Here is a 26,117-nt window from a genome sequence, read left to right on the forward strand (position 1 = left end):
CCTCACAGGGAAGAATTTTGTATGAGAATAGGTGAAAGATCAGTCACCGTTAGTTTAAATTACAGCTCAGTAAGTAAAAGAATTCTTACTCCGTTATCAATGAATTGCTGGTGTCATTCAGGCCCCTTTTGTTGCAGTTGCTGCCTTTTATTGGTTTGAAATGACAAGTATTAAAGGCTTATTTCTGCTTTACTAGCTAGGACTGTCTTTTCATTCTGTGTTAATATCGGAGAACATTATCATAGAATGGTTTAGGTTGGAAGAAACCTTAAAGATTTATCTAGTTCCAACTGGCTAGTTCAAAGAAGTCCAGGTTTAAGTTCTAAGAAATAGTGATGAAATCGTTAAGCCTTGATTTATTTGAAGAATGCCTTGATCACACATGTAATTGCAACAGAAAACAATCGAAAATCAGTTTATTTCTCTGATTGTTTTGAGTGGCTTAAAACTCAGAAAAGATGAGGTATACCACATACACTCAGAGAAGCCTCTAGTAATGCTTCAAAACAGAAGAGCAGGATTGTAAAAACTAATAAACTTGAATATAAATTATATCCCTCTTTCTTCCACTAAAGCTCTACCTCATCACAATTTAAATTACCATGCTTAACTTACCAGGGCACCATAAGAGTAAATGTCAAAATAAATATTTTAAAAATGTCCTTCTGTGTATTATTAACACCACCATGGACTGTTAAAATTATAGGGGTCTTTAAAACATAATTGATTTTTTATTATTTATCTGCTGTTGCCACTTGGTTCACTTCCTTGGGTGTAAGTAGTAAATCCCCAGAGGGGTGTTTCATGTCTGTGTAAAGGTATATTAGATGCTTTGCCTCTGGCCTTTTAGAAATAGTACCAATGCAGCTGTGTTTGTGCATCTGTAATTTCAGGACTTGAGCCAGCCTCTCAAAGAAGCTTCCTCTTGGCAGCCTGTATTTTACTGTCATCTTCAGAGCTTTGTGAAATATCTGATAGCAGTGACTGGGCTGTGTGAGGCAACAAATGCTGTGGACTATTCATCTGCTCTGTCATGGAAATTTCTATCTCAAATTATTCGGAGGTAAGAGGTGTCATTCAGTGTCTTGAACATGTCATGGCCGCCCAGTTGTGTTCGCAGCCTCTGTGCCCGCGTGTGTGTGTGTGCACACACACACAGGGAATAAGGGCTCTGATGAGGACTCCTATGACTGTCAGTACTAACCAAGCTGGCCTGAGATGGCCATCAGCCTCATAGACATATAGTCATTTTCTAATCAGGGAGTAACACAGTTTCTTTACTTGATATCTATCACAAACTAAGAGAGCATTGTTGTAAGAGGATTTCTGTAAGAGCTGCTTAATTTTATGCTTCTATTTCTATTCATAGAATTATAGAATCACAGAATGGTTTGGGTTGGACCCCCATGTTTTTCTCCTCAGAGCTGCTTTCAATCCATCCTCCACCAGCCTGTAGTTGTGCTTGGGATTGCCCCAACCCAGGTGCAGGACCTTGCACTTGGCCTTGTTGAACTCCATGAGGTTTGCACAGTCCCACCTCTCTAGCCTTTCTAGGTCCCTCTGGATCCCATCCTTTCCCTCCAGTATGTTGACTGTACCACACAACTTAGTGTCATTGGCAAACTTTCTGAGGATGCACTCAATCCCACTGTTAGGCATTAAATAATACTGATCTCAATACCAAGCCATGAGGCATACCACTCATCATTGGTCTCCACCCAGACATCAAGCTGTTGACCACAACTCTCTGAGTGTGACTATGCAGCCAATTCCTTATCCACTGAGTGGTCCATCCATCAAATCCATGCCTCTCCAATTTAGAGAGAAGTGACAGTGTCAAATGCTTTGCATAGGTCCAGATATATGACGCCAGTCACTCTTCCCTTATCCACCAGTGCTGAGGCCCCATCATAAAAGGTCACCAGATTTGTCAGGCACTGTTTGCCCTTAGTGACGCCATGTTGGCTATCACCAATCACCTTTCTGTATTCTATGTGCCTTAGCATAGTTTCCAGGAGGACCTGCTCCATGATCTTGCCAGATCATGTGCCTTAGCCACTTCATCTGACAGTTCACTCAGGACCCACGGATGCATCTTGTCAGGCGCTATGGACTTGTGCACCTTCAGGTTCCTTGGATGATCTCTAACCTGATCTTGTCCTACAGTGGGTGGTTCTTCATTCTCCCAGTCACTGCCTTTGCCTTCTGTGTCTTGGGTGGTGTCGCTGGAGCTCTTGCTAGTGAGGACTGGGGCAAAAAAGTCGTTGAGTACCTCAGCTTTCTCCATGTCCTGGGTGACCAGGTCTCCTGTTTTGCTTATCGGGGAGGTACAGTTTCTTTCATCTTTGCTGTCGTATGTACCTGAAGGAACCATTCTTGTTACTTTCTATGTCCCTAGCCAAGGCCCTGCACTCCTAGGCCATATCCCCATAACCTCCCCAGGATACACATCCCTGCCTCCACTGCCTACGCATTTCAGTTTTGTGTTTGATATGATAGCCACAGTTTCTTCTTCCTGAACCCATGAGGCTCAGGAGAACCATATTTTCACAAAGAAAGCCCAAACTCAGATTTGGCCAAACCGTAAATATTTCATTTCACTTTAGCCTCTGACAGCCTTTGATGTCCATGTTGCTATTCTTCTACAGGAGTCAACATAAGTTTCCTTCTGATTAAGAAATGGAACAGGCTGGGAACAACTAGCTACACCAAGGTGAAATCAAAAGTATATTTTCAGAGCTGTGGGAACCCTGAGCCTGTAATGGCAAGGGGCATGGAGCAATAAGCATGAGAGAGGTGCTGTTTGGAGCTGAAAACAAAACAAAAACATTTTGCATGTGTCCTTTCACGTTTTATGGCTATGGTGATTTATGGTCTTTTCCTCTCAGTAAATTGCAGAACACAGCTTGCAAAAACCCCACCCTCTTAGGACATGCTATATTTAATCCTGCACCCTAGATACGTAGTTTGATGTGTTCTCTGAATCTTTTGCCATGCTGAGAAGAGCACCTAAGCGTTGGTAGGCTTGTTGTTTTGTTTCCTACTGACTGGTACATCCGGCAAACAATCTGACTTCATTCTTTGTAGCCACAATGATACCATTGTACAATACCACAGATCAGTGTCATCTGATGCATGGTTCCTCATAGTACCAGCAGCTGAATTGAAGGGCTACTGAGAAGTGTCATAGCCTTAAAAAAATTATGTGGTCGAACTTAGAATTTGTTTTGTTTTGCTTTGTTTTGATAGCTGTTGCTTAAATTAGGCTCCCCAGTATTTCTTGATTAAAAATATCTTCTTCTGACATGGTTATAAAATTACCTTAGTTGAAGGGTAAACCCAGTGAGTCTGTCATCAACCCCAGGAAGTCACTCATTGTCTTATAGCTCCTGATGTTGCCCTGTCAGTGGAGTACTTGGTTGCTTTTCCACAGGCTGTGTATCCTCACTGCAACAGACTGTATTGTCAGAAGAGTCACTATCTGGGGCTTGTCAATATACGGTGATGTAACATGCAACTTCATTATGCAGTGACACAAACACCATTGAGCCAAAGCGCTACTTTCAAGGAAAATTGCTTCCACCAGTAAAAATAATGTTTAAATCAACAGAAACACTGTTTTTTGGTAGTAAGGCAGCTTCATGTCAGCAACAAATCTGAATCAGCATGTCTTGAAATGAAACGCTGAATTCTCGTATCATCTCTGCTCTGGAGACAGCCTGAGAGAGCTGGGCTTGTTCAGCCTGGAGAAGAGAAGGCTCCGGGAAGACCTTAGAGCAGCTTCCAGGGCCTAAAGGGGCTGACAAGAAATCTGGAGAGGGGCTTTTGACAAGGGCCTGTAGTGACAGGACAAGGGGGAATGGCTTTAACCTGACAGAGGGGAGATTGAGATGAGATATTAGGAAGAAGTTCTTCCCTGTGAGGGTGGTGAGGCCCTGGCACAGGTTGCCCAGAGAAGCTGTGGCTGCCCCATCCCTGGCAGTGTTCAAGGCCAGGTTGGATGGGGCTTGGAGCAACCTGGTGTAGTGGAAGGTGGCAGGGGGTTGGAACTAGGAGGTCTTTAAGGTCCCTTCCAACCCAAACCATACTGTGATTCTGTGATAAGTAAATGTTAAACAGTGTTTGGAGAAAGTTTCAGTACTTTAACTCGGTACTGAAAAATATGCTTCACTTTCAACAAATCATACTAGTATTATTTTTTTTTCTTAAGCAGAAGGAAACAGGAAGCATAACTCTTTCAGTATCACCACTGACTCAGATTTGATTCAACTAGGAAAGAAAAGTCTGTAGTAAAAAAACCCATTAAAATCCCCTTTCCTTCCTGGAGCAGGAAATGTAAAAATAGGAATAGGCTACTTCCAAATCCTGCTAAAAGAGGTGAAAATGTCTCATTTATTTGCAGAAAAAAGAAAAAAAAAAAAGGCTCTGCCTTGGTTTGGAAAAGGCAAGTGTAATGACCTAACCATTTTCAGATATGAATATGCAGCATCTTAAAAAAGCTCTTTCTGAAGTGACATTGAAAACACTGAAGCACACAGAGATTTGCAATAGCAGCCTTGATTTTCAAGGCTGCTATCGCAACCTCCAAAACAGTGTCAATCAATTCAATCAATCTGTGAACTATGAACCTCTATCGAGCCATAAGATATAAGAGTACAGGCAGTGCAATACTTGTTGACTTCTGACTGTTTGAAGCCAGTGAGCAGTACTGGTACTCCAGTTAGCATCTCCAGTTACAATGGCTGTGATTATAAATGTAATTTAATTTTTCTAAAATCACAGCATTTTATTAACTGTCAGGTGCATCATTTATTGAGCTCCTAATTGACAAACACTAGTATTACATAAAATGTTCTAGAGAATCACCACTTACAAAAGGTTGAGAACTTATTTTCTTTTAGCCCAGGTTTAGGCTTGGATGTTGATCCTTAGTTAGAAACTTTCTGTTACAACTCTCTTTCTTTTGGTCAACTTGAAGCCACAGATTGAAAAATGGATGCCTTAATTTTCCACATGTTGAAAAGAAGCTTCATGTTCAGAAGACTCACTAATCCAAATGATTTGAGGTGAGCCTCAACAACTGTGCAGTTCCAACTCCAGGCATTTTGAAGTGGCAGCCTCAGGGTCGAAATCTCCTTCTGCTGGAGGCATGAGAATCACTCTATTTGGATAGCCATTCGCATTTCTCAACATAAGGAAGCAGGAGTTCTGAATTTTTTAGGTCTGATGCACGGCCAGCAACTTGACTAAAGAAGCACTCATATTTAGGGGGACTCGAACAGGTACACCTCTCTCAAAATGCTGAGGCCAACCCTCCTCCCATCTAGAGCAGGAATGTTTCTTGCAGAATACTTCCTTGGTTGCATCCAGCAATCTCCACTCACCTTCTTCTGCAAATACAATCTACATGATTGACTGGAACTGAATCAACACCCCCAGATTAGGGCACAGGATACAGGAGAATTTTATTACGAGTTGGGTTTCCTGGAGGGAAGTCCAGCTAAAGAAGAGGCTTGCGTTCTCCTCAGTCTATTGTTCAGTCAGACTTGGACTGTGGCCTTTTCTGTTTATTTATTCTGACAGTCCATCTCCTTGCATACCAATCTGTATGTGTACAGTAAACACTGGAAGCTCATTCTAGTGGTAATAATGCATTGCAGCAAAAAGAATCCACATCTTGCCAAGTCAGCTGCTCATCTTGGTTGGTCCTGCCCTCTTCTCTGCTGCCAGGCCTGTGCAAAAAAGGTAGGTGCAGGCAGTCTGTATCCTGTGCATACAGACTGTCATTCCTCTGAGCACTGCTGCATCCTGCAACTTTCAGCAGATGAAAAAAATACCTTTATGTTAGCAAAATGCCTTTTTCAAAGGTAGTGGAGGTGACAGAAGATTTCATTGCTTAAACTTACATATTTATAACAGAGGAAGTTAGTTGAGTTTTGTTTTTTGGGGTTTTTTTGGTTAATTTTATGACCATTGTGTGTAGAGAAGGGGGCAATATGGAATCAGATAATGGCTAATTAGAATTGACTTCACTGACTTTGCAGTTAAGTCTATGGCTATGTATTTGGCATCAATATAGTTTAACTTTTGTTTACCCAGATATTTCTCTTTGCTTCCTCCCAGGAATGTATGACATCCTTGTGCCATGGAGTTTTCCACATCAAGACATCTGCCCTTCACAGACTTTGGAAAACATAGATGTGAAAATAAATTCAACCACATCTGTAATTGTAGAGAAGGAGTGATTGAAGTGCAGGGAACACCTCTTGTCAACTTTTAGCTAATACAAGTAAAAATAGTGGTGGTGATTTCTGAGAAAAGTCACTTTTCCATATGTTTTTCTTGTTCCCGTGGTCCATACAAGGCATCTACTGTTAGAGGCAAAAAAGGGCTTAAGCCCTCCATATGTTACATTGCCTGGTAACCAAATGCAAGCTTGCTGGGGTGCCCGCTAGCCTGCCTGAGCTGAGATTTATGCAATCAGACAGGGTACCTATTTCCAGATGTCTGTAACAATTGTACAGTTAGACTAAGCAAGCAACTCGCAGTGGTAGAACTACTAATTTGTAAACAGGTTGATCATTTATGGTGAAAATGATCATCATGAAGATGCTCCGAGGGCTGGAGCCCCTCTCCTATAGAGATAGGCTGAAAAAGGTGGGCTTGCTCAGCCTGGAGAAGAGAAGGCTCCAAGGAGACCTTAGAGCAGCTTCCAGTGCCTAAAGGGGCTGACAAGAAATCTGGAGAGGGGCTTTTGACAAGGGGCTGTAGTAACAGGACAAGGAAGAATGGCTTTAGGCTGACAAAGGGGATTTAGATATTAGGAAGAAGTTCTTCCTCCTCTGCCACTCCATCTCTACTCTCACCCTGTGAGGGTGGTGAGGCGCTGGCACAGGTTGCCCAGAGAAGCTGTGGCTGCCCCATCCCTGGCAGTGTTCAAGGCCAGGTTGGATGGGGCTTGGAGCAACCTGGTCTAGTGGATGGTGCCCCTGCCCATGGCAAGGGGTTGAAACTGGATGAGCTTTAAGGTGCCTTCCAACCCTTCCAACCCGTTCTGTGATCTGTGATTCTATAAAAACATATCTGTCAGACAACATGTAGCTGCACTTGCTTTTGCCTCTCACTTCCAGAATCCCCTGTCTAGACCTGAACATCACTTCTCCCTCACTGAGCAACTCTATGCGCTAGGTGCAGCCTGATACATTGTCTTCATAAAGCACGTTTCCCAGGTGCAGGTGAACACCACAGTCTCTTTGCATACATGTGCCTCATTTGGTAGACTTCCTGGCCGACGATGCGATGCCATGCTAGCCCATGCATTGCTTTACTGAAGTCTCATTAAAGCAGTTTTTTTCCACAGTTCAGGACTGTGCCTTTCCTTAGCCATGACCTAGCAGATGAACTTGTTGTTGCAGAGGGAGGATGTGAGAAAGGATGCCTGCCCAGGGCAGGGCATGGTGCATATGGATCCGGTGGGTAATAATTCAGGGTAAATTACAGTTTACTTGGAATGTTTTTGCCATTATGATTTCAAATGTTTCAACAAGGTGTGAAAATGGTAGGGAAAGGAAGGAGGGAAAGAGGGAAGGAAGGAAAAGAGGCCTACAAGAAATCTGGAGAGGGACTTTTTACAGGGGCCTGTAGTGACAGCACAAGGGGGAAAGGCTTTAACCTGACAGAGGGGAGATTGAGATGAGATCTTAGGAAGAAGTTCTTTCCCCCTGTGAGGGTGGTGAGGCGCTGGCACAGGTTGCCCAGAGAAGCTGTGGCTGCCCCATCCCTGGCAGTGTTCAAGGCCAGGTTGGACGGGGCTTGGAGCAACCTGGTCTAGTGGAAGGTGTCCCTGCCCGTGGCAGGGGGTTGGAACTAGATGAGCTTTAAGGTCCCTTCCAACCCAAACTATTCTGTGATTCTATGATGTGTTGAATATTTTTGGTTGCAAAGCCCGTGTTGGCCCTGTGTCTGTTCTAGTGAGCTGGCACTACACACACACAGAGTCTCAGGTCTTCTTTATGAATGGCTGAAATTCCAGTCTTGTTTGGCAGAAGGGTAAGTTCCACATGAACAGTCTCTGTGGAGAGGTTTTGAAAATAAATCAAAAACCTGAGAGACTGAGAAAAATTGTGAGAACTGGAGACGCATCAAACCAATTTGCCCAGCGCTGTTGAGATACGACTCTCTTCCACACAAACGCAGAGCCCTAGACACAGATTCCACAGCTAGTGTTCAAACACCACGTTAGCTCTCTGGAGGAGAGCATGTCTGTACACAGAGCCACTTGGCCACTGTACAGTATTGCTCGTAAGCAAAATGAACACGTTTATGGGATTCTTTAGTATGGCAATCACAAGCTGAATTCCACTAGTGCATAGACCCTACTGGCTTGCTGTGACTCCTCCTATGCAGAAGGTTGATACAGTTTTCACCATCATTTAAGCAGCACTTTTAGCATCTTATATCCTTCCTCGTGCTTTATGGTGCTTTTGTGGTACAAACGCTGCATCTGATAACAATAGATAATTTGGGATCAGAGACATCTGATAACATGGAAGAATATTCTACGAAGCTATCTTTCACTTTACCATCCACGTAACTAGCACAAGCTGTGCTTATTCCGGGTATTTGCATCTTACTCTGTATATTCAAATGCAGTCCAACTTTCAAATGCACCCATTTGTGCGCCTCAACCTCTCTAGTTTAATCCTACAGTATAATGTCACTGTATACATCACTTCTATGCCAGAAATCACTGACACTCCTATGCCAGATAAGAGCATCTATTCAAGGTGTTTAACTGGTTATAACTCACTAATTCTGCCTGTCCCTTTCTCTGTGTAGATAGATAAACTCTGAATGGACGAAGGTTTTCTTCTTTCCCCTGTTATCTCCCAGCCTTCTTCCCCACAGCACAACCTCATTCTTGGACAGACAAAATAAGATTTCTTAGCCACTAAAGGCATCTTCCAGTTTGGCTCAGCATCAGGAGTGATACATCTGGAAGAAATGACCTGGCATTTACAGTGGGAGTCAAGAGCAGATGAGTTAAGAAGCAATAAGCTGTAAACCCGTAAATTCAGACTGTGGCACCCAGCTGCCTTCTGTAGTTCCTCCCTTCCTCAAGGAAGGCAGGGTCACCTCTGGAAGGTGAGGCCAAGTTGGCAGCAACTGTGCCAAATGGTTTGGCACAGCATATGCCACTTGACAACAAATCAGAAGCCTGCTCTGAAGGGAAAAGGCATGTATGCTCATCATCCCACCAACTGTGGGATGGCTGGGAGGGTTCAAGTCTTTCCCACATTCTTTCTGCATGTAAACATAGACAGAGCCACTGTGGTCACTTCTGGGGTGACACATGATTTCTTCTTGACCCCTGACTAAACTGCTTTGTGTGTCAATCAGCTCAGGAGGTGAACATGTCCTTCTGCTGCACCCACACAGATTTGTTGGTTTCATCTGGCTCTGAGAGCTACAGCAAAGTGAGGATACTGATTGCACTTAGGTGTTTTAAGGAGAAAAGCCTATTTTTTCTCAGTGAGGGAGCTCTGGCTCCAGAAGTGGCTTTCACCATGTAAGAATGCTTCTGTTCCACAAAGCAAGTGAGGTGTAGGAAGTGAATATCTAAAGGAGGCCTACAAAAAATCTGGAGAGGGACTTTTTGCAAGGGTATGTAGGGACAGGACAAGCGGGAATGGCTTTAACCTGAAAGAGGAGAGACTGAGATGAGATCTTAGGAAGAAGTTCTTCCCTGTGAGGGTGGTGAGGCCCTGGCACGGGTTGCCCAGAGAAGCTGTGGCTGCCCCATTCCTGGCAGTGTTCAAGGCCAGGTTGAAGGGGCTTGGAGCAACCTGGTCTAGTGGACGGAGTCTCTGCCTGTGGCAGGGGGGGTTGGAAGTGACCTTAAAGCTCATCTAGTTCCAGCCCCCTCTGCCACAGGCAGAGACTCCTTCCATTAGACCAGGTTGTTCCAAGACCAGTCTGTGATTCTGTGAAATAAAAGACATACTGAAAATCAGTAGACAAATCACAGGAAGTTGGGGATGAATAAACAAAGGCACCTTAGAAACCTGTAATTAGAACAGTGTGATTTGGCATCCATTCACCAGTAAGAGTCATCTAATACCTTGTGATTCACTTGTTTTGCAGTACGAAGGAGGTCTTACGTGCATACTCTTTTGGGTTTGCAGCTTTGAAAGACAATATAACCCAAAGCTGTTGCCAGCAAATAGCTGATATACATGAAATATCAGACCTCTCTGCAGCCGGTAACTGAGCCGTTGGTCACCTTGCCAAAATTACCTACTGCAGTGACCTCTTTACTGGCACAGCCTACAGATCCTAAATGACCTGAAAGTGAGCCCCAACAGTGCTGCTTTGGGGCTTTCCTCATACTAAGGGCACACACTGGGATTCTCTCGGGCTCTTCGGCTGATATGACTGTGTAATTCACACAAAAATTGGTCCAATTGCCTTTTTCTGATGCCATCCACAGGACAGAGTCAGGTCAAGCTCCTTTGGGGAGCAAGAGAAGTGTCATTTTTGTAACCTGGTTCATCTTCCATCACACAATGATGACTAGACCAGGTTGCTCAAAGCCCTGTCCACACTTCCTGGCCTTGAACACTTCCAGGGATGGGGCAGCCACAGCTCCACTGGGCAACCTGTGCCAGGGCCTCACTGCCCTCACAGGGAAGAACTTCTTCCTAATGTCTCATCTAAATCTACCCTTCTGTCAGGTCAAAGCCATTCCCCCTTGTCCTGTCCCTACCTGCCCTTGTCAAAAGCCCCTCTCCAGCTTTCTTGTCAGTCCTTTTAGGCACTGGAAACTGCTCTAAGCTCTCTCTGGAGCCTTCTCTTCTCCAGGCTGAACAAGCCTGAAGAAGAGAGATAACCAAAGAAGAAAGAGAAATAACAAAGAAGAAGAGAAATAACCCAAAGAAAAAGCCCTCCATTACCAAGCTGAAGGAGGATACAGCGACGAAGCAATTAAGGAGGTAAAAGAAACCATGAGAGGACCATCAGGGAAAACAAAAAGCAAAATGACAGCCGTGTGTTTCAAAAACGGCTGTCAGAGAAGACAGGCACTGCTCTGAGGATTGACTGAACTGTGATATTTGGAAAATGTGACATACCACTCACGCCTAAGGATAGAAACTAGATTGGAGAGGGTTTAGGATGGATGTACAGGATTCCAAGTAATTTATTTAAACATTCAGTTTACTGACCTTGGGGATGAAAGGCAAGAGGGAGATGGAGTGGATGGAGATGCTGGAGAGTCAAAGTCAGGAGTGGGAAGGAAAGAACAGTCTGTTTTGCTTGCTCGTGTGCTTTTGATATTTATGTTACTGTTTCCAGCAGAGGCCAACACAAGGAAGACTGGTTGCCACCGACTTTGCCTAGCTGTGGTTATTCGTGTGACTATAAAGTATCACACACAAGCGTGCTTTAGTTCTTTTCTTCATTTAGATCTTGTCTCCCCATGGGCTAGTTTGTCTTCTCTTCAAGGTTTGCCACTGACATGACAAACAGTGCTCTACAGAGGAGAAAGCTTTAGAAACACAGAAATTAGAGATGGAAAATTCCTCTGGAAAAGATCAACTAGCCCACTGTGCTTGGTAGGCCAAGGGATAAACATTGGCTTTGGGCTTATTTAAAATACCACAAGAAGTCGTCTCCTGGAGCAACTGCTCCACCAGGCAGTGGATTTTACAGCCAAGGCATTGTAAGGGTTCCCATCTTCAGCTTTTTGCCTCCTTTCAGCCTAGTTTCTCCTTCCTGATAATAATAATGCACTCAGCTCGGCAAACCTAAAGTTTTTCTCCCACAGTACCTACTTTTTGTAGCTGTGTGTTCTACATGTCATGTGTAGCTGTATTTAGCTCTTCCAACTCATATGACAGCATCTCTAAATCAGTCCTCACCAATTCTACTTAAAAAAAAAAAAAAAAAAAATCCTGTCTGTTTGCCGAATCATTTTTGATGTGAAGATGTTCAGGACTGAATGCAGTGTTCCAGGGGGTTTACACTACAATACCACTAAGAGGCCTTTGTTACAGTTTCTGTTTATGAGCTCTGCTATCCCATTGTTTTCTTGTTTCTGCTTTTCCCCCTGGTTCTGTCATCTCAAATTACAGGCCTGTCTAATTTTCTCTCTTCTGCTGTTGTAGGTCTCTTTCAGCATTACAGCTTCTGAGAATCATTCTTCCTGAAAAATAGGGATTTGAGTTATTTTTCAGCAGGTGTAGTATAGCTGCATTTTTCCCTGTGGAATTACATTTGGTTTCCTGAATATAATATGTGTCAGTGCTTTGACTTGTAAAATTAATAGACTTGTAAAATTAATATCCTGCGGCTTGGAGGTGCTTCCCTCCCTGCCCTTCCCCTCCCCAAGCCTGAAACCATAACAATGAATATTAAAATATAACTAAAGAAAAAGTAATGGTTTTAAATTCTCTTCACAGAACTTTTTTAAGCCTCATAGCATCACTGATACATGGAATTTTCTCACTACAGCCCCAAAAGGAAGATGAACCACATTGTTAAATAATTTGCACAATGCCACTGAGTACTGCCAGACTTGTCCTTGCTGTCTGAGCTGGGAGAGGAGGTTGTTGCTCCCAACTTGTCCCCAGCCATCTGCTCCACACTCCTCGTTGGAATCTGCAAGGTAACTTCAAGCATAGCTACTAGCTAATCCTTTGCTGTCCAAATCATCCACTTCAGTTGAAGTAAATTATTTCTTGCTTGGTTGTGTGCTCTCTCTCTCATTGGTCAGCTGGAGCAAATAAATGTTTTCCCAGCAGATGGAAAGGAAAAGAGAACGTTGGTGGAGAGGATAAGAATAAACTGAAGGATGTTGACCTCAACATGGTTCAGCTGCAAGCCTCAGCTCTTTGGAAATGAATGCCAGAATGAGGAATGCTCTTCAGAAATGATCGTAGAATCACAGAATGGTTTGGATTGGAAGGGACCTCAAAGCTCATCTAGTTCCGATCCCCCCTGCCATAGCAAGGGACACCTTCCACTAGACCAGGTTGCTCCAAGTCCCGTCCAATCTGACCTTGAACACTGCCAGGGATGGGGCAGCCACAGCTTCTCTGGGCAACCTGTGCCAGGGCCTCACCACCCTCACAGGGAAGAACTTCTTCCTAATATCTCATCTAAATCTCCCCTCTGCCAGGTTAAAGCCATTCCCCCTTGTCCTGTCACTACAGGCCCTTGTCAAAAGCCCCTCTCCAGATTTCCTGATGGCCCCCTTTAGGCCCTGGAAGCTGCTCTAAGGTCTCCTTGGAGCCTTCTCTTCTCCAGGCTGAGCAAGCCCATCTTTTTCAGCCTGTCTCCATAGCAGAGGTGTTTCAGCCTTTGGAGCATCTCCATGGCCTCCTTTGGACTCACCCCAACAGCTCCACATACCTCTTGTGTTGGGGGCTCCAGACTCTCTGCATTGCCCTCCTTATAGATCACGCTGTGGGTATTTTCCCAGAACTCATTTCTGGGAAGCAGATGATGCTGAAGACCCGATGGATCACACAGCTAAAGCAAAGGCGATACGTTGTGGATTCATCCCATCACTGAGTGCATCATAAAGCAAACCAATAAAAGGTCACATCTGTTAGTCACAACTCTTGTGGTTTGGCTCCTGTTGAAGCCCAGGCTGTGTGAGAACAGGACGTGTGTATGCTCAGGGCTGTCTTGCTGTAGAGCGTGCTGCTGAGAGGATGTGTGGTGTTGAGGCAGACTGTCGAAAACAAAATTAAGGCTGTAGCTATTTTTCACATATCCGTTCATTATATAAATGTCTGTAGCAACATTGTTGATGTTGTCAACTTGCCTGTTTTTCAGTTCTCTGAGGTGATGCTGCAGACTTGAACAAGGCCACAGAAGAGTCCTCTTACACAAAGCGCATGGCAGTCCATTTGCACCATGTATTGGCTTCAGAGCTGAGAGCAGGCATCTTTCAATTATCACTTGTCTGTAAGGCAAGTAGCTTGCTTTGAAAACAATATTCTTCTCTTTTGGCTCTCACAAAAGCTAAATGGGAAAAGGGGGCTATTAAAGGGTATTTTTCACATCTGTCAATCTAAACATAACTGTTTTCCCTTCAGATCTCTTTCACTGCAATCTTATTCCACTTGGGTAAGTTTTAGGGGCAGGATTTACCTAACTTTGAAAGCTAGGTGCATTTTGCATAATCTCAGATAGCTAAAGTTAGGTAAAATTAATCTCGCCTAAGTATTTTTATATCTCTCTGCTGGGCTAATGTTTCTATTTGTCTGTCTTGTCTGCCCTTGTATAATGTCTCCTCAGTACCATAAGGTAACTGGGAGCCCTCGCTCCCAGTGACAAGGACTCTCCACAGAAGCCTGACTTCTTCCTGTTGAGAAAATCAAAGGGAACTTCCCCCTTTCTCCCAATGCAGTGGCAGGGATCTGTTCAGCTCTTTCCTCCCTGTTATTCCACAAGTGGGAGTGCAGCCATGCATCAGGATGGTCACATTAAGTCTGTGTTGTGGCAGTGATGTCCCTAGGTGGTAGCCCTGAAGCTGAAACCACATGGGTATGATGGCTTTCTGCTCGTAAACCCAGAGCTCCACAAGTCTGCATGTGCAAGTATGTGTCCCACACCTGAAATGTGTTGTCAAGTTTTAATTCATAACCATGTGAGCTAAAATTTGGGGAAAGATGCCAACTTGTGTGCTGGTTTGTTGTCATTGGTTTCTTTCTCAGAATTTCTCTCAGATGGAGGGTGCCATCTTGAGCAGGTATGTCAGGTCACCATTCTCATCACCTGCACATTCCTTCGCTTGCCCATGCAGAACAGTTCAGCTATGATCAATCACATCCTTGCTTCTGCAGTCAATCTACCCATAGTGGTGGAAACTTCCCAGCTAAACCATGAGCCAAAAGTTGAGACTGCCACTCAAACTACACTTCAGCAACACTGTCTCTGAAATATTAATAAGTGTTGGCTTGAAAAGCAGGTGCAGAATTAATGAAAATATTCACTTTTAATTGTTAGTAGATTAACCGATTTTATGGCTGGATAGGTATCAACTGTCATTATACGCCACATCAGTCTGGGGTAGGAAGCGTGGTTTTGTACGTGTTCATATAGAATCATAGAATCACAGAATGGTTTGGCTTGGAAGGGACCTTAAAGATCATCTAGTTTCAATCCCCTGCATCATCTAGTCCCCCTCTGAGAAGCATCAGCTTTTCTCATTTTAAGATGCAACTTAGTTGTAAAGTTACAATTTGATTTCTCTTTACAAGCAGTTTAGTGGGTTACCAAGCAGCAGCAGTACCATTCATCAATTAATTCACAAAAGCCTCTTAAGCAGCTAGAGAAAATGATGCTATTTTACACATTTGGTCTGTCTCCTTTAAAGACTTAAAAATCTCAGCACATTAAATTAATGCGTAGCTCTCCAAAAGCTGGCATTACAATTTGAGTTACACATTCCATGCGACTGCTTGCTGATTGCAACTAATTGCAGCTTTTTAATCTCCTTATGGACTCAAATTACACTTTTTTTTTTTCTCCGGCAGTTTCCTGCCTAATACTGCTGCAGACTCTGACAGCCCAACAGAGCAAATTGCACGGGGCTGCGGCTGCCAGAGGAACCTTGAACTGTGAGATCAAAATAAAAGAAGCCCTATCTTTCCAATGGCACATCCACTTCCCCATGCTGCACATTTTATTGGCCATAATGACATGTTTCTTTATCAGTAGCTCAGTAAGAAGGCAAACTTCGTGCCCCAAGACAGGCCTGTGAGGAGCTTTTGGCAGGTCCAGCATCATAGAGCAGCTTCCAGTGCCTAAAGGGGCCAACAAGAAATCTGGAGAGGGGCTTTTGACAAGGGCCTGTAGTGACAGGACAAGGGGGAATGGTTTTAACCTGAAAGAGGGGAGATTGAGATGAGATCTTAGGAAGAAGTTCTTCCCTGTGAGGGTGGTCAGGCCCTGGCACAGGTTGCCCAGAGAAGCTGTGGCTGCCCCATCCCTGGCAGTGTTCAAGGCCAGGTTGGACGGGGCTTGGAGCAACCTGGTCTAGTGCAAGGTGTCCCTGCCTGTGGCATGGGGTTGGAACTGGATGAGCTTTAAGGTCCCTTCCAACCCAAACCTGTCTGTGATTCTATGATTCTGTGACCTCTTGGCCGACTCGGCGAGACCCCTAGCATCGACCCTGCACCGGTGCGGTGGAGACGCCTCATGGTGCCTGGGCCGGCCGCCCTGTCCCGGGAAGGGCCTCGGAGCTCCTCCATCCTTTCCTTTTATTTCTCTTTCCTTTCTTTCCCTAAAGGTCAGAAGAATTTAAACTTACTGACTCTGCCGGGACGGGCTTCCCCCACCCCTCAGCGCGGGGAGAAGCAGCCCCCTGAGGCCGGCCCCACTCCGCCTGGCCCGGCTGGGCTCGGCCCGGCCCGGCCCGGCCGCCTTTTGTCTGTGCTGGGAGGAGCCAGCAAGAGGCAGATTGTAAAAATAAAGGCTGGCCGACGGCCAGGAAGTGTAAAATCCTGGCCGGCTGGTGGCAATTTCGCCAGATCGCGGCGAGAAGAGGCAGCACGTCCGCTGGTCGGTCCGTCGGTCGGTAGCGGAGCGGCCCCCCCTCACCCGGCGAGGTGAGGCGCGGCCGGGCGCCGGTCTCCGCTCCGAGGGGGCTGCGCGGCGGCGGCGGTGGCTCGGCAGCGGTGCTGGCACCAGGAGGGAGCCGTTGGCCATGCGAAGGGGAAGCTTACCCAGTGGCGTCCTGCGGCAGGGAGCGGGCTGAGGCGGTCCCCCGACCCGGCCGTGCCTCTGGAGCAAAGCGCGGGCATAAAACTGGGTAAGTTCTCCTTTTAAAAATATAAAAAATAGACCCTCCGGCTCCGTAGCGCTGCCGAGTGAGTCATTTCCAAACGACATGGCTTGGTCTAACCCTTTCCCCCGCCCAGAAGGCACAATAGTTCTGAAACCGGGGATGAAGGGAAAGAGGTTTTTCTTCTTCCCTCTTTCTCTAAATAAATTGAACAAGCACGTAGCTGCTGCGAGACGATTCAAAAGCTGCGAGTAGCAGGCCGCCTGCCTAGTAAATTGAAGGGTAGCCCCATCCCTTTCTCTTTTCCCTGTGGCCTCTCCCCTGTGGTGATGCTCCGCTTGTCTCCCTGACTTGCGCTCAGAGCCTCTCTGCCCAGGAGTGTTCACAGTCCTTTTCCTTTTCGTGGCCATAACCTACTTTTCAGTTCCTTCAACTGCCAAACCCATCCCCTGCTACCTTCTTCTCTGTGGGACATTAGCCACAGCCACACGTTGTGCCGCTCAACACAGCTCCTGGCCATCCATACTCAAAAGAAAAGCCTGGAGCACAGCTCTATTTTTTCCCCTCCTGCGTTTTCCAGTCATATGATGGTTTGTTCATGGAAGTGGGCTGTCTCAACCGGAGGGATTTTTTGTTTGTCAGCAACAAGTGCTGAGCTTCTTATAGGCGATGCTGCAATTTTGTGGTGTGAAGGGTTTCAGTTATGCAGAACTCATTGCTACCTGCATCAGTACTCAAGAGCTGCTTACATCATGTGTATCGTGGTGTATGTGCATGCATGTTTAATGTATATACCCAAGATCTTACGTCACGATGAGGCAACATGCACAAGACACAGAGGCTGATGTGTAGTGTTTTCTGACCCAGATTGCCACAGTTGAGCTGTGCAGTAGTCCCTAATGGTATCATCATCAGAGACAAGACGGTGTGCTTTCCCGATAAACTCTCTTTTCTGTAACTAGGAAACCACCTACCTAGGGTTAAAATCCTGTCCTGTAACGCCTTTGAAGAACTTTGTTAGCATTCAGCATTTGTTAGTGGCTGGTGAGGCGCTGGCACAGGTTGCCCAGAGAAGCTGTGGCTGCCCCATCCCTGGCAGTGTTCAAGGCCAGGTTGGACGGGGCTTGGAGCAACCTGGTCTAGTGCAAGGTGTCCCGGCCCATGACATGGGGTTGGAACTGGATGAGCTTTAAGGCCCTTTTTAACCCAAACCATTCTGTGATTCTATGATTCTAAGCTAAAATTTCACAGTAATCTAAGACATTGTGCGATCTTGATATGCAGTTCATAGACAAAGTATGGCATTCTTGCAAAGATTTTAGCGCCATGGACTTCTATAATGTATCAGAGGGAGGAAAATTCTTGGACTTGGGTCGAAAACCAGCTGCTTTTTGGTGAAGCCAGAAGGAATCTTTTCTAGACATGGATTCTTCTGTGGTTGTCTATGATGGGTATATCCTGAATCTCTGATTGAAGTAATTGTCAAGTCAGATGCAGTGCATTGCACTCGGTTCTGCATGGATGGTACCTGCAAGGGGCAGTGCCAAGGGGAGACAGGGAAGTTCAAGCCCATGTGGGAGTCTTTTTTGCTATGTCAGTTTAATAGCAGTATTTCCTTTTGTCAGTTTTACATTAGAGTTAAGGTGACAGTTTCACATTTGTTTTCAGCCTTCAAGATAAAATTCTTTGTAATTATTTGTATGCAGTGTGTTTATGGGCCATCTGATACCAGTCTCAATTGATAAGACTTCTAATGTTCATCTTCAAAGTTCAGCTGGAACACAGGTGGTGTTTACCAACTCCTCTTCCTTAAATTTCCAGCAACCAAGGGGACAGACTAGGTGAGATATTTATCCTTTTATCTGAGAAATAACTACATGTAGCTTCCATGCTTATGGAAAGAGTGGAGGAATGGGACTTGAATGCATCATTAAGGGCTTAGAAGTAGCAGGCAAATAAGTACTAGAATGTATTCATTTGTAATTCATTTCAGTGAGTTCAATTTTCAGGTGACTTTTCTGGCTGCCTGTAGTATTTCTGAGGTTTTTTTTCCCCACAGTGTATGGCCTTTGTACTCATTGTTTCTCCTGTTGTGAATTAAAGCATAAATACACACTGAGTATGTATGTGCTGAGTTCCAGGGCTTATTCAGTAGAGCGTAACAACTGTACTGAACACATAAGATGGGCCTAAGTGCAGCTCAGAAGGTGGAAGATTGTGCTAAGGATTTTAGCAAAACCCCAGTTATACTAGAGCTGGCTGAGCGTAGGCTGTGAATATCAGCAGGCAAGGTAACTGCCACGCTTTGTAGACCCAGGGTTAAAAATGTGGGGGATACTAATGGTTTTAATAATAACAACAGGAATGTGAAAACAAAACCAAAAAGGAATAAGTATGACAGCAAGGAAGCACAGAGAGATTGCCATTATAATGGCAGCAGAGATAGTTCCTAAAATAATTCCAGTCGCCAGTGTTTTATTTGATGAAGTGTATCCAGCATCTGATTAACATTCCTAGAAAATTAAGCATGTCATTACATTTAGACTGATACAACTCTTTTGCTTCCGAAACTATGTTCTCCCCTCCCTCCATGCTTCTGCCTGGCACACTATCATAGAATGGTTTGGGTTGGAAGGGACCTTAAAGCTCATCCAATTCCAATCCCCCTGCCATGTGCAGGGACACCTTGTACTAGGCCAGATTGCTCCAAGCCCTCTCCAGCCTGGCCTTGAACACTGCCAGGGATGAGGCAGCCACAACTTCTGTATTTGGATTCCTATTGTTTTGGATGGGATGTGGATTAAACACCAAAGTTTTCCAGAGACAGATTTCCAAAAGTGTGAAGGCATGAAAGGATGAGGGTGTAGGAAGGACCATAGCATGAGGTTGGGCCCCAGACTGCCTCCAAAATTGTTGACATTCTTGCTTTCGATAACTTCTAACATACATCTAGGACAGTTTCTGAACAACATTAACCAGAAAGGACTTTTGTTAGTTATGGAATAAATCTTGATTTTTATCATGTCTTTCTAAAAAGGAGACCTTGTTTATTTTTAAGAAACTGAGCAATTAGGTACTATAAGAGGAACTGAAATTGTTGTAAATTTAACGGTGGCAAATGCTGTCTGTGGTTTCTTAGAATATAAACGAAGCTCATGTATGTGCAGTTGCGATGACCATAAAGACTTAAGTTACAGGTTGTAGGCTGCTTTTCTACTTCTCAATATGGCTGTGTAGCAAATAAATGGGGGATTTTGGTCAGAAATAGTGTCTTCAGATCTTGTCAGTTGAACTTGGATCAAGGATTTTGCCAATCACATACTTTGTTAAGGATTTACAAGGAGAATCGGATAACAAGAAGCTAGATGGTTCTCTGCATATTTTTTGCGTCTGAGGTAAGATGAAACCACTCATGGGTCTGCAGGCCTAGTACATCAGGGAGTTATCTTAAGATTATGCTTCTTCCACACCTAGAATCATAAAAAAAAATTTCTGGTGTGTGTTCCAGTCTTCAGTTTGTGTATTTTAGAGTAACGCACAATTGCACAAAGCATATAAAGGAGAGGAAAATGGACAAGTGTGTATCTTTCTTCATGAAACTGTTTTTTTACCACTAAAAAAAGTTTAAATGGCAAAATATCACTTATATCTGGATAACACCTCATTCTCTGAGACCTGGGAAATTCTGAGCTTTCAGGAGACCTGGGAAATGCTTGTTTCATAGAATCACAGAATGGTTTGGGTTGGAAGGGACCTTAAAGCTCATCTAGTTCCAACCCCCTGCCACAGGCAGGGACACCTTCCACTAGACCAGGTTGCTCCAAGCCCCATCCAACCTGGCCTTGAACACTGCCAGGGATGGGACGTCAACAACTTCTCTGGGGATCCTGTGATTTCTCCACTCTTCCTTTCCCTCCCTTGCTTTAAAGTTACTTTCCCTTCCACCTGCTTTAAAGTTACTTTTTGACTGGTGGCTTTTTGGCCTGAATTTGGTGTGAAGTAGTGTTGGTACAAGTTTTCCTCTAAGAAGCAAAACCATTTGCATTTTTTGCTGCCCTGTCAATTCCATTTGCAGCTGTTGCTCTGAGTCTTGCAGAAAAGGGATCAGAGGAATTGAAAATGGTCTGGTTTTTTGCTAAATCTCAGTTACCATGGGCTTTTTGTTTGTTTGGCCCAAGATTATCATTCGGGTTCATAACTTGGAGGAATTGCTGCCAACTTTTTCTTTGGGTTATTCTTTCTTCAGTAGAGATCAGTTGATCGAGGTATATTGCCTGATCTTGCTTTTCCTCCAGACAGTCATATGTATTATGGTCTGTTGGGAGGGAAAGGTCTTTTCATCAAATCATTTTATAACGATTTCTCTGTTTGTTTTCATGGTTAAGAGGAAATAAAGGATAAAAAAATCTAGCTTGATGACTGTAATGTTTTTATAAATGCCTCTATCTGTGTGTGTTGGAAAAGGATTTGTCTCCATGCTTGATTCTTCTCTTTAAAGATTCAGATTAATCCTCAAAGTGTTTACTCAGATGTGATGAATTACAAGTGGATGAAATAACATTGTTGTCAGATTGACTCATCATCCCCCAGTTGAGAACATTGACTTCCAGTTCTGAAGAGCTTGCTCACTCGAAGACCTAGTTTTTACACAGATTACGTATCTCCCTTGTTAGAGATCTGGAGGGTTTAGAGAGCTGGCTTTTGAGATGATAATCAAGGATAAAAGAAAACAAAGACCGGGGGTAGGACAGCTGAAAGGGAAAGAACAATCCCTATCTCTTTGACTTACTTATGATAAGTGTCTTGCCCCCCAAAAGTAGGGTCATTAAGCGAAATGAGAAGAACAGAGAGTGTTTTAGGATATATCAGCTATCAAGGGGTTTGAAATCCCCATAAAGCATTGTCCTGGCAGCTGGAGCATATGGCATTGAGAGATTACCTTGGTGAGGTTGTATCTCTTACGAAGTTGATGCACTTCAGTTTCCAGGTCTTCGTGCTTTTTATAATCAATGTTAAGAGTGTTGCTTGGTGGCTAAAGCATGCTGCATGCTAGTGTCTCCCTTCACTCTGTATAAAAGGGGAAAAATAATAATCGGGTCTCTAAAGCTTTTTCTAGTTCTGTGGTTGATAAATAATAGGACTGTGATTATTTGCAGTAGGTTTTATTTGCTGGTGTTCTAAAAAACTTTAATCTTAGGAAGAGGAGACTGTAGATATGAGGGAATTTGGACTCAAGGCCTCTAGGAGGACAATATCAGTGAATATTAGTGAAGAATATTAGGAAGAAATTCTTCCCTATGAGGGTGGTGAGACACTGGCACAGTTTGCCCAGAGAAGCTTGGAGCAACCTGGTCTAGTGGGAGGCATCCCTGCCTGTGACAGGGGGTTGGAACTGGATGATCTTTAAGGTCCCTTCCAACCCAAACCATTCTGTGATTCTATGATTCTGTAAAGTAGCAATTGTATTGCATTTATAACTATGAAAAATACATGCTGTTTTCCTGGTATAAAAATTGTTAACCTAGAAATTTTACTGCCCTGCTAGAAGTGACCTGTCACTTACTCAGCTCCTTACTCTGTCACCTTTGGAACTCTGAGATTACGAACATTGACACAAGCACTGGTTTTGCAACAGAAGCATCTGTAATATGTACACTTTGCCTCCCAGACACCTTTTGGTATGTTGTGAGAAAAGCCTGCCCTTGGCTCTCCAAGGTGCTGTGGCTCTTATCCTCTGATGATTTCTGATGTAGTTAAAATTGCCAATTGATGGCAGATCGAAAGTGTGTGGGCCATGTCAAATGAACTGTTACTTCAAAATGCACACAGAGGACTCTGCTGATGTGGTTGTATTAGTTTACCTTTATTCTTCTTTTCTAAAAGTTATCGCTATTTTTATTTTTTTTTTTTTAATTGGAACAGAACAGCCACAGAATCAACACACTGCTGCCTTTTCAGACAACAACAGTCAAGGCTAAGCTCATGTCACGAAGGACTGTCTGGGCTTTGTCATCTCTAAAGACAGCCAGGAATTATCTAAAGACAGAAGAAAGTTGCACTTGTAGCCATGTTCCAGTTCCACAAATACCTATGCAAACTGTATTTAACTTGTGGGGGAATAACCACCATATTTATTTCTTGAATAGCACCAAGAATTACAGTACTACATGTTTCAGGGCCTTAAAAATGAGGTGTTTTCTGTGTTTTCCACTTTAATTTCCTCGGCTGTGGGGCGCATGGTGTCTGTGGCATAGCAAGAGCTTGTGAGAGCTTCGTGGGGGTTTATGAGAATCAATGAGGCTGTGCAGAAGTGGGGTAGCAGAGTGAGCTCATCATGAAACCGGGCTGGCCAGGTGGGAAGAAAGCTGTTCTACGTGTGATTTGGGGAGTGGAATCTGAGCAGTAGTTGTATTAGAAGTGCTGTGCAGATAGACATTTCTTTGGCTGATCATCTCTGTTTTCATGTCATGCTGAAGATGTGGTGGAAAAGAGAAGATCTTACATCTCTTGTGTGCAGTTCAGTTACAGAACTTTTCCTCCTGCTTTCTCCTTTCTCCCATGTCTCCATTCTCCAAATCCAACTACATTGACTGCTTGCATTCATCTGTAGTGGGAAGATTTCGAAAGAGCTTTGCCAAAGTCTTTTTGTGGTTTTATCCAAGCTAACTTCTATTTCTGTGGTTTACTTGGGGCTACTTATTCATCTATATGGAGATGATGATCAGAGTGGAAAATATGGGCATTTCATGTTTGGCCTAGCAATTACTTCTCACTCTGTAGAAAACAATCCTGCTTACTTTCAAAATAATCTGGTTGTCAGATCTCATTTGCAGAAGTGCCCTATTGTATCCTTTTAGTAATGGACTGATAATGAGTGGGTGTATGCCCTTGCACAACACTTCTCAAAAAAAGCAGACAATGTTTATCTTTTCTTCCATTGTTCATCTTTTATTCCATTCTGGTGAAATACTTTTGTCTTTCTCCAGTTTCTACTGTTTTATACAGGCTGAATGGCTAACTGTATTTAAAGGTATTTATAAAGTGCCTCTGGCAGAAGTGTTCAGGCACCTCTGTTCTTACATCTCTGCCAGTTGAAATGGAAAGAGAGACCGTGCTTGTATTTCTGGCTGGCTGTGTTGGGTCATTATTCAAGGAGCAAGATGGGAAACGGGGCTGCTGTTGAAGAACTACAGAAGATTTGCCCAAATTCGCTGTTAAGGGGTTGGGATATTTCACCCCTCCTGTCTCTGTCTTGCTCTTTTCCTTTCTCTTTGCTCTGCAGGACTGCTTCATCATCTTGTGATGTGTGTCCGTGTCACAGCCTGACCCCATGGGGGGCTGCAAGTCCAAGGCTGACTCTTTGTTTTTGCTGCAGACAGAGTCCTGGATTTTGAAGATTCATTGACATCTCTGAGATTAACATTTGGATCTTCAAGAGAAGAGACTTTCTGATGGCCCTGCTCCGCTCCACCTGACCCTATGACTGGAGGGTTCACTGCGGCTCCATCCTTTGCTCTCCAGTTCCACAAGATGGGTTCATTCAGAAGGCCCCGACCTCGCTTCATGAGCTCCCCAGTCCTCAGTGATCTGCCACGGTTCCAGGCAGCCCGGCAGGCCCTGCAGCTCAGCTCCAACTCTGCCTGGAACAGGTGAGCAGCCCCACGATAAGAGCCATGCATGTCTTACCTTCGTGCTTCAGACTGTTTATGGCTAAGCTCGCCTGTTTATAAACACGCATGAATTTTTGGGGTGCAAGCTTTGCTGGCATTGAAAGCCTCTGTGGAGGTGAAAAAAATAGACCTAGTAGTGTTCAGCCTTCTTTTTAGCCAGAGTTGTTCAGAGGTACTGTCTTGAAGTAAAACAGGATTGCTCTTTGTTAACAGTTGTATCTTTTAGGTACCATTTAGGAAAACACATCCTAGCAGTGTAATAAAGACCAGTTTCTTAATGTACAATAGGCATTTATCTGCATATTGTGAAGCTTTTACCACAGTCAAGTTCCTCTGACAACTGCTAAGCTTGTGGCTTCTACCAGTACTTCGTATTGACAGCTAAATCCTGTCTGCAGTGTGTGTCATGCAGCAGTGGCAATGGGAAAAACAACGTGTAGTGTGAGGAGTGAGATGTCCCAATCTGGTCTAATGGTCTGCTGCTACCAAAAGTGAGTGTTCCCACCTTCCCTTCTGGCACCAGCTCTGTGCTCTGCAGACCCTCTCTTGCTGACCTAGCTCAGCTTGCTAGTGTCGCACAAGAGGCTGAGAGAGCTGGGCTTGTTCAACTTGGAGAAGAGAAGGCTCCAAGGAGAACTTAAAGCCGTTTCCAGTGCCTGAAGGGGCCGAAAAGAAAGCTGGAGAGGGGCTTTTGGCAAGGGCCTGTAGTGACAGGACAAGGGGGAATGGCTTTAGACTGACAGAGGGGATGACAGATTTAGATGAGAAATTAGGAAAAAAAAATCTTCACTGTGAGGGTTGGAAGGGACCTTAAAGCTCATTTAGTTCCAGCCCCCTGCCTTGAACACTGCCAGGGATGGGGCAGCCACAGCTTCTCTGGGCAACCTGTGCCAGGGCCTCACCACCCTCACAGGTGCCTCACCATCCCTCAGAGGGAAGACTTTTTCCTCATGTCTAATCTAAATCTGCCCTCTTTCACTTTAAAGCCATTCTTCCTTGTCCTGTCACTACAGGCCCTTGTCAAAAGTCCCTTAGATCCCCTAAACAGTCATGTTAAGGTTTTATCTAGTATGAACATGTTCTTTGTGATCAGTGTCCCTATAATGACTGTCCCTTGCTTGCTCTGGGCACAAGTTGATGCTGGTTCTGCTCCATCTCCTGTGAGAAGCATAGGTAAATAAGAGTGATGATTTCCAGGGCAGAAAGAGTGGCAGTATTTACGTGCAATTAACTTCTCTACCCCATTACAAGCACTCAGCTTTTGGTGGCTAGCTCACATTGCACTCTTGTGTTAAATCACACTGGTGGCTGTTATTTATGGATGTTTTACTGTCTCATTTCTTTTTTGGCAGTGTTCAAACAGCAGTGATAAATGTGTTCAAAGGGGGAGGCTTGCAGAATAACGAACTTTACACCCTCAATGAAAATATCAGGTGGGTTGCTGAAATGCATGAAAAGGGATTTTTGTTGCTGCTTGTTTGGTGTTTGCTTGGGTTTATTCCCCTACAGAACAACAGTTAGAGGATATTGGTGGGAGGAGCAGGGATCGAAGCAAACTTACGCACAGTTTGGGGGTTTCAGTCTTAACTTAATTCTTTTTTGCTGTGGGGTGGAGTGAATAGCATAGGGCACTTGGATAATGTTTCTCTGAG

The 26,117-nt window shown here is 44.3% G+C and overlaps 2 protein-coding genes across 4 annotated transcripts in view; both read left to right on the forward strand.

Annotated features, from left to right (window-relative positions):
• LDLRAD3 (low density lipoprotein receptor class A domain containing 3) overlaps positions 1-13,970 on the forward strand; it is a 128,068-nt gene extending 114,098 nt beyond the window's left edge. Inside the window, exons 8-9 of one of the 2 annotated variants that reach the window (XR_003991215.1) lie at positions 894-1,063; positions 13,840-13,970. The gene's annotated coding sequence lies outside the window, so the exon portion shown is untranslated. Of the gene's footprint in view, positions 1-893; positions 1,064-6,123; positions 7,618-13,839 lie in introns of those variants that run through there. The other variant, XR_003991214.1, reaches the window with a different exon arrangement.
• Positions 13,971-16,461: 2,491 nt separating this feature from the next.
• PRR5L (proline rich 5 like) overlaps positions 16,462-26,117 on the forward strand; it is a 40,383-nt gene continuing 30,727 nt past the window's right edge. For both annotated transcript variants that reach the window (XM_030482985.1, XM_030482987.1), the window contains exons 1-3: positions 16,462-16,822; positions 24,171-24,444; positions 25,818-25,898. In XM_030482985.1, the coding sequence (XP_030338845.1) occupies positions 24,275-24,444; positions 25,818-25,898 (251 nt within the window). In that variant the 5' untranslated portion in view covers positions 16,462-16,822; positions 24,171-24,274. The remainder of the gene's footprint in view (positions 16,823-24,170; positions 24,445-25,817; positions 25,899-26,117) is intronic.

This window comes from Strigops habroptila, chromosome 4 (assembly GCF_004027225.2).
Source record: "Strigops habroptila isolate Jane chromosome 4, bStrHab1.2.pri, whole genome shotgun sequence".
NCBI lineage: Eukaryota > Metazoa > Chordata > Aves > Psittaciformes > Psittacidae > Strigops > Strigops habroptila.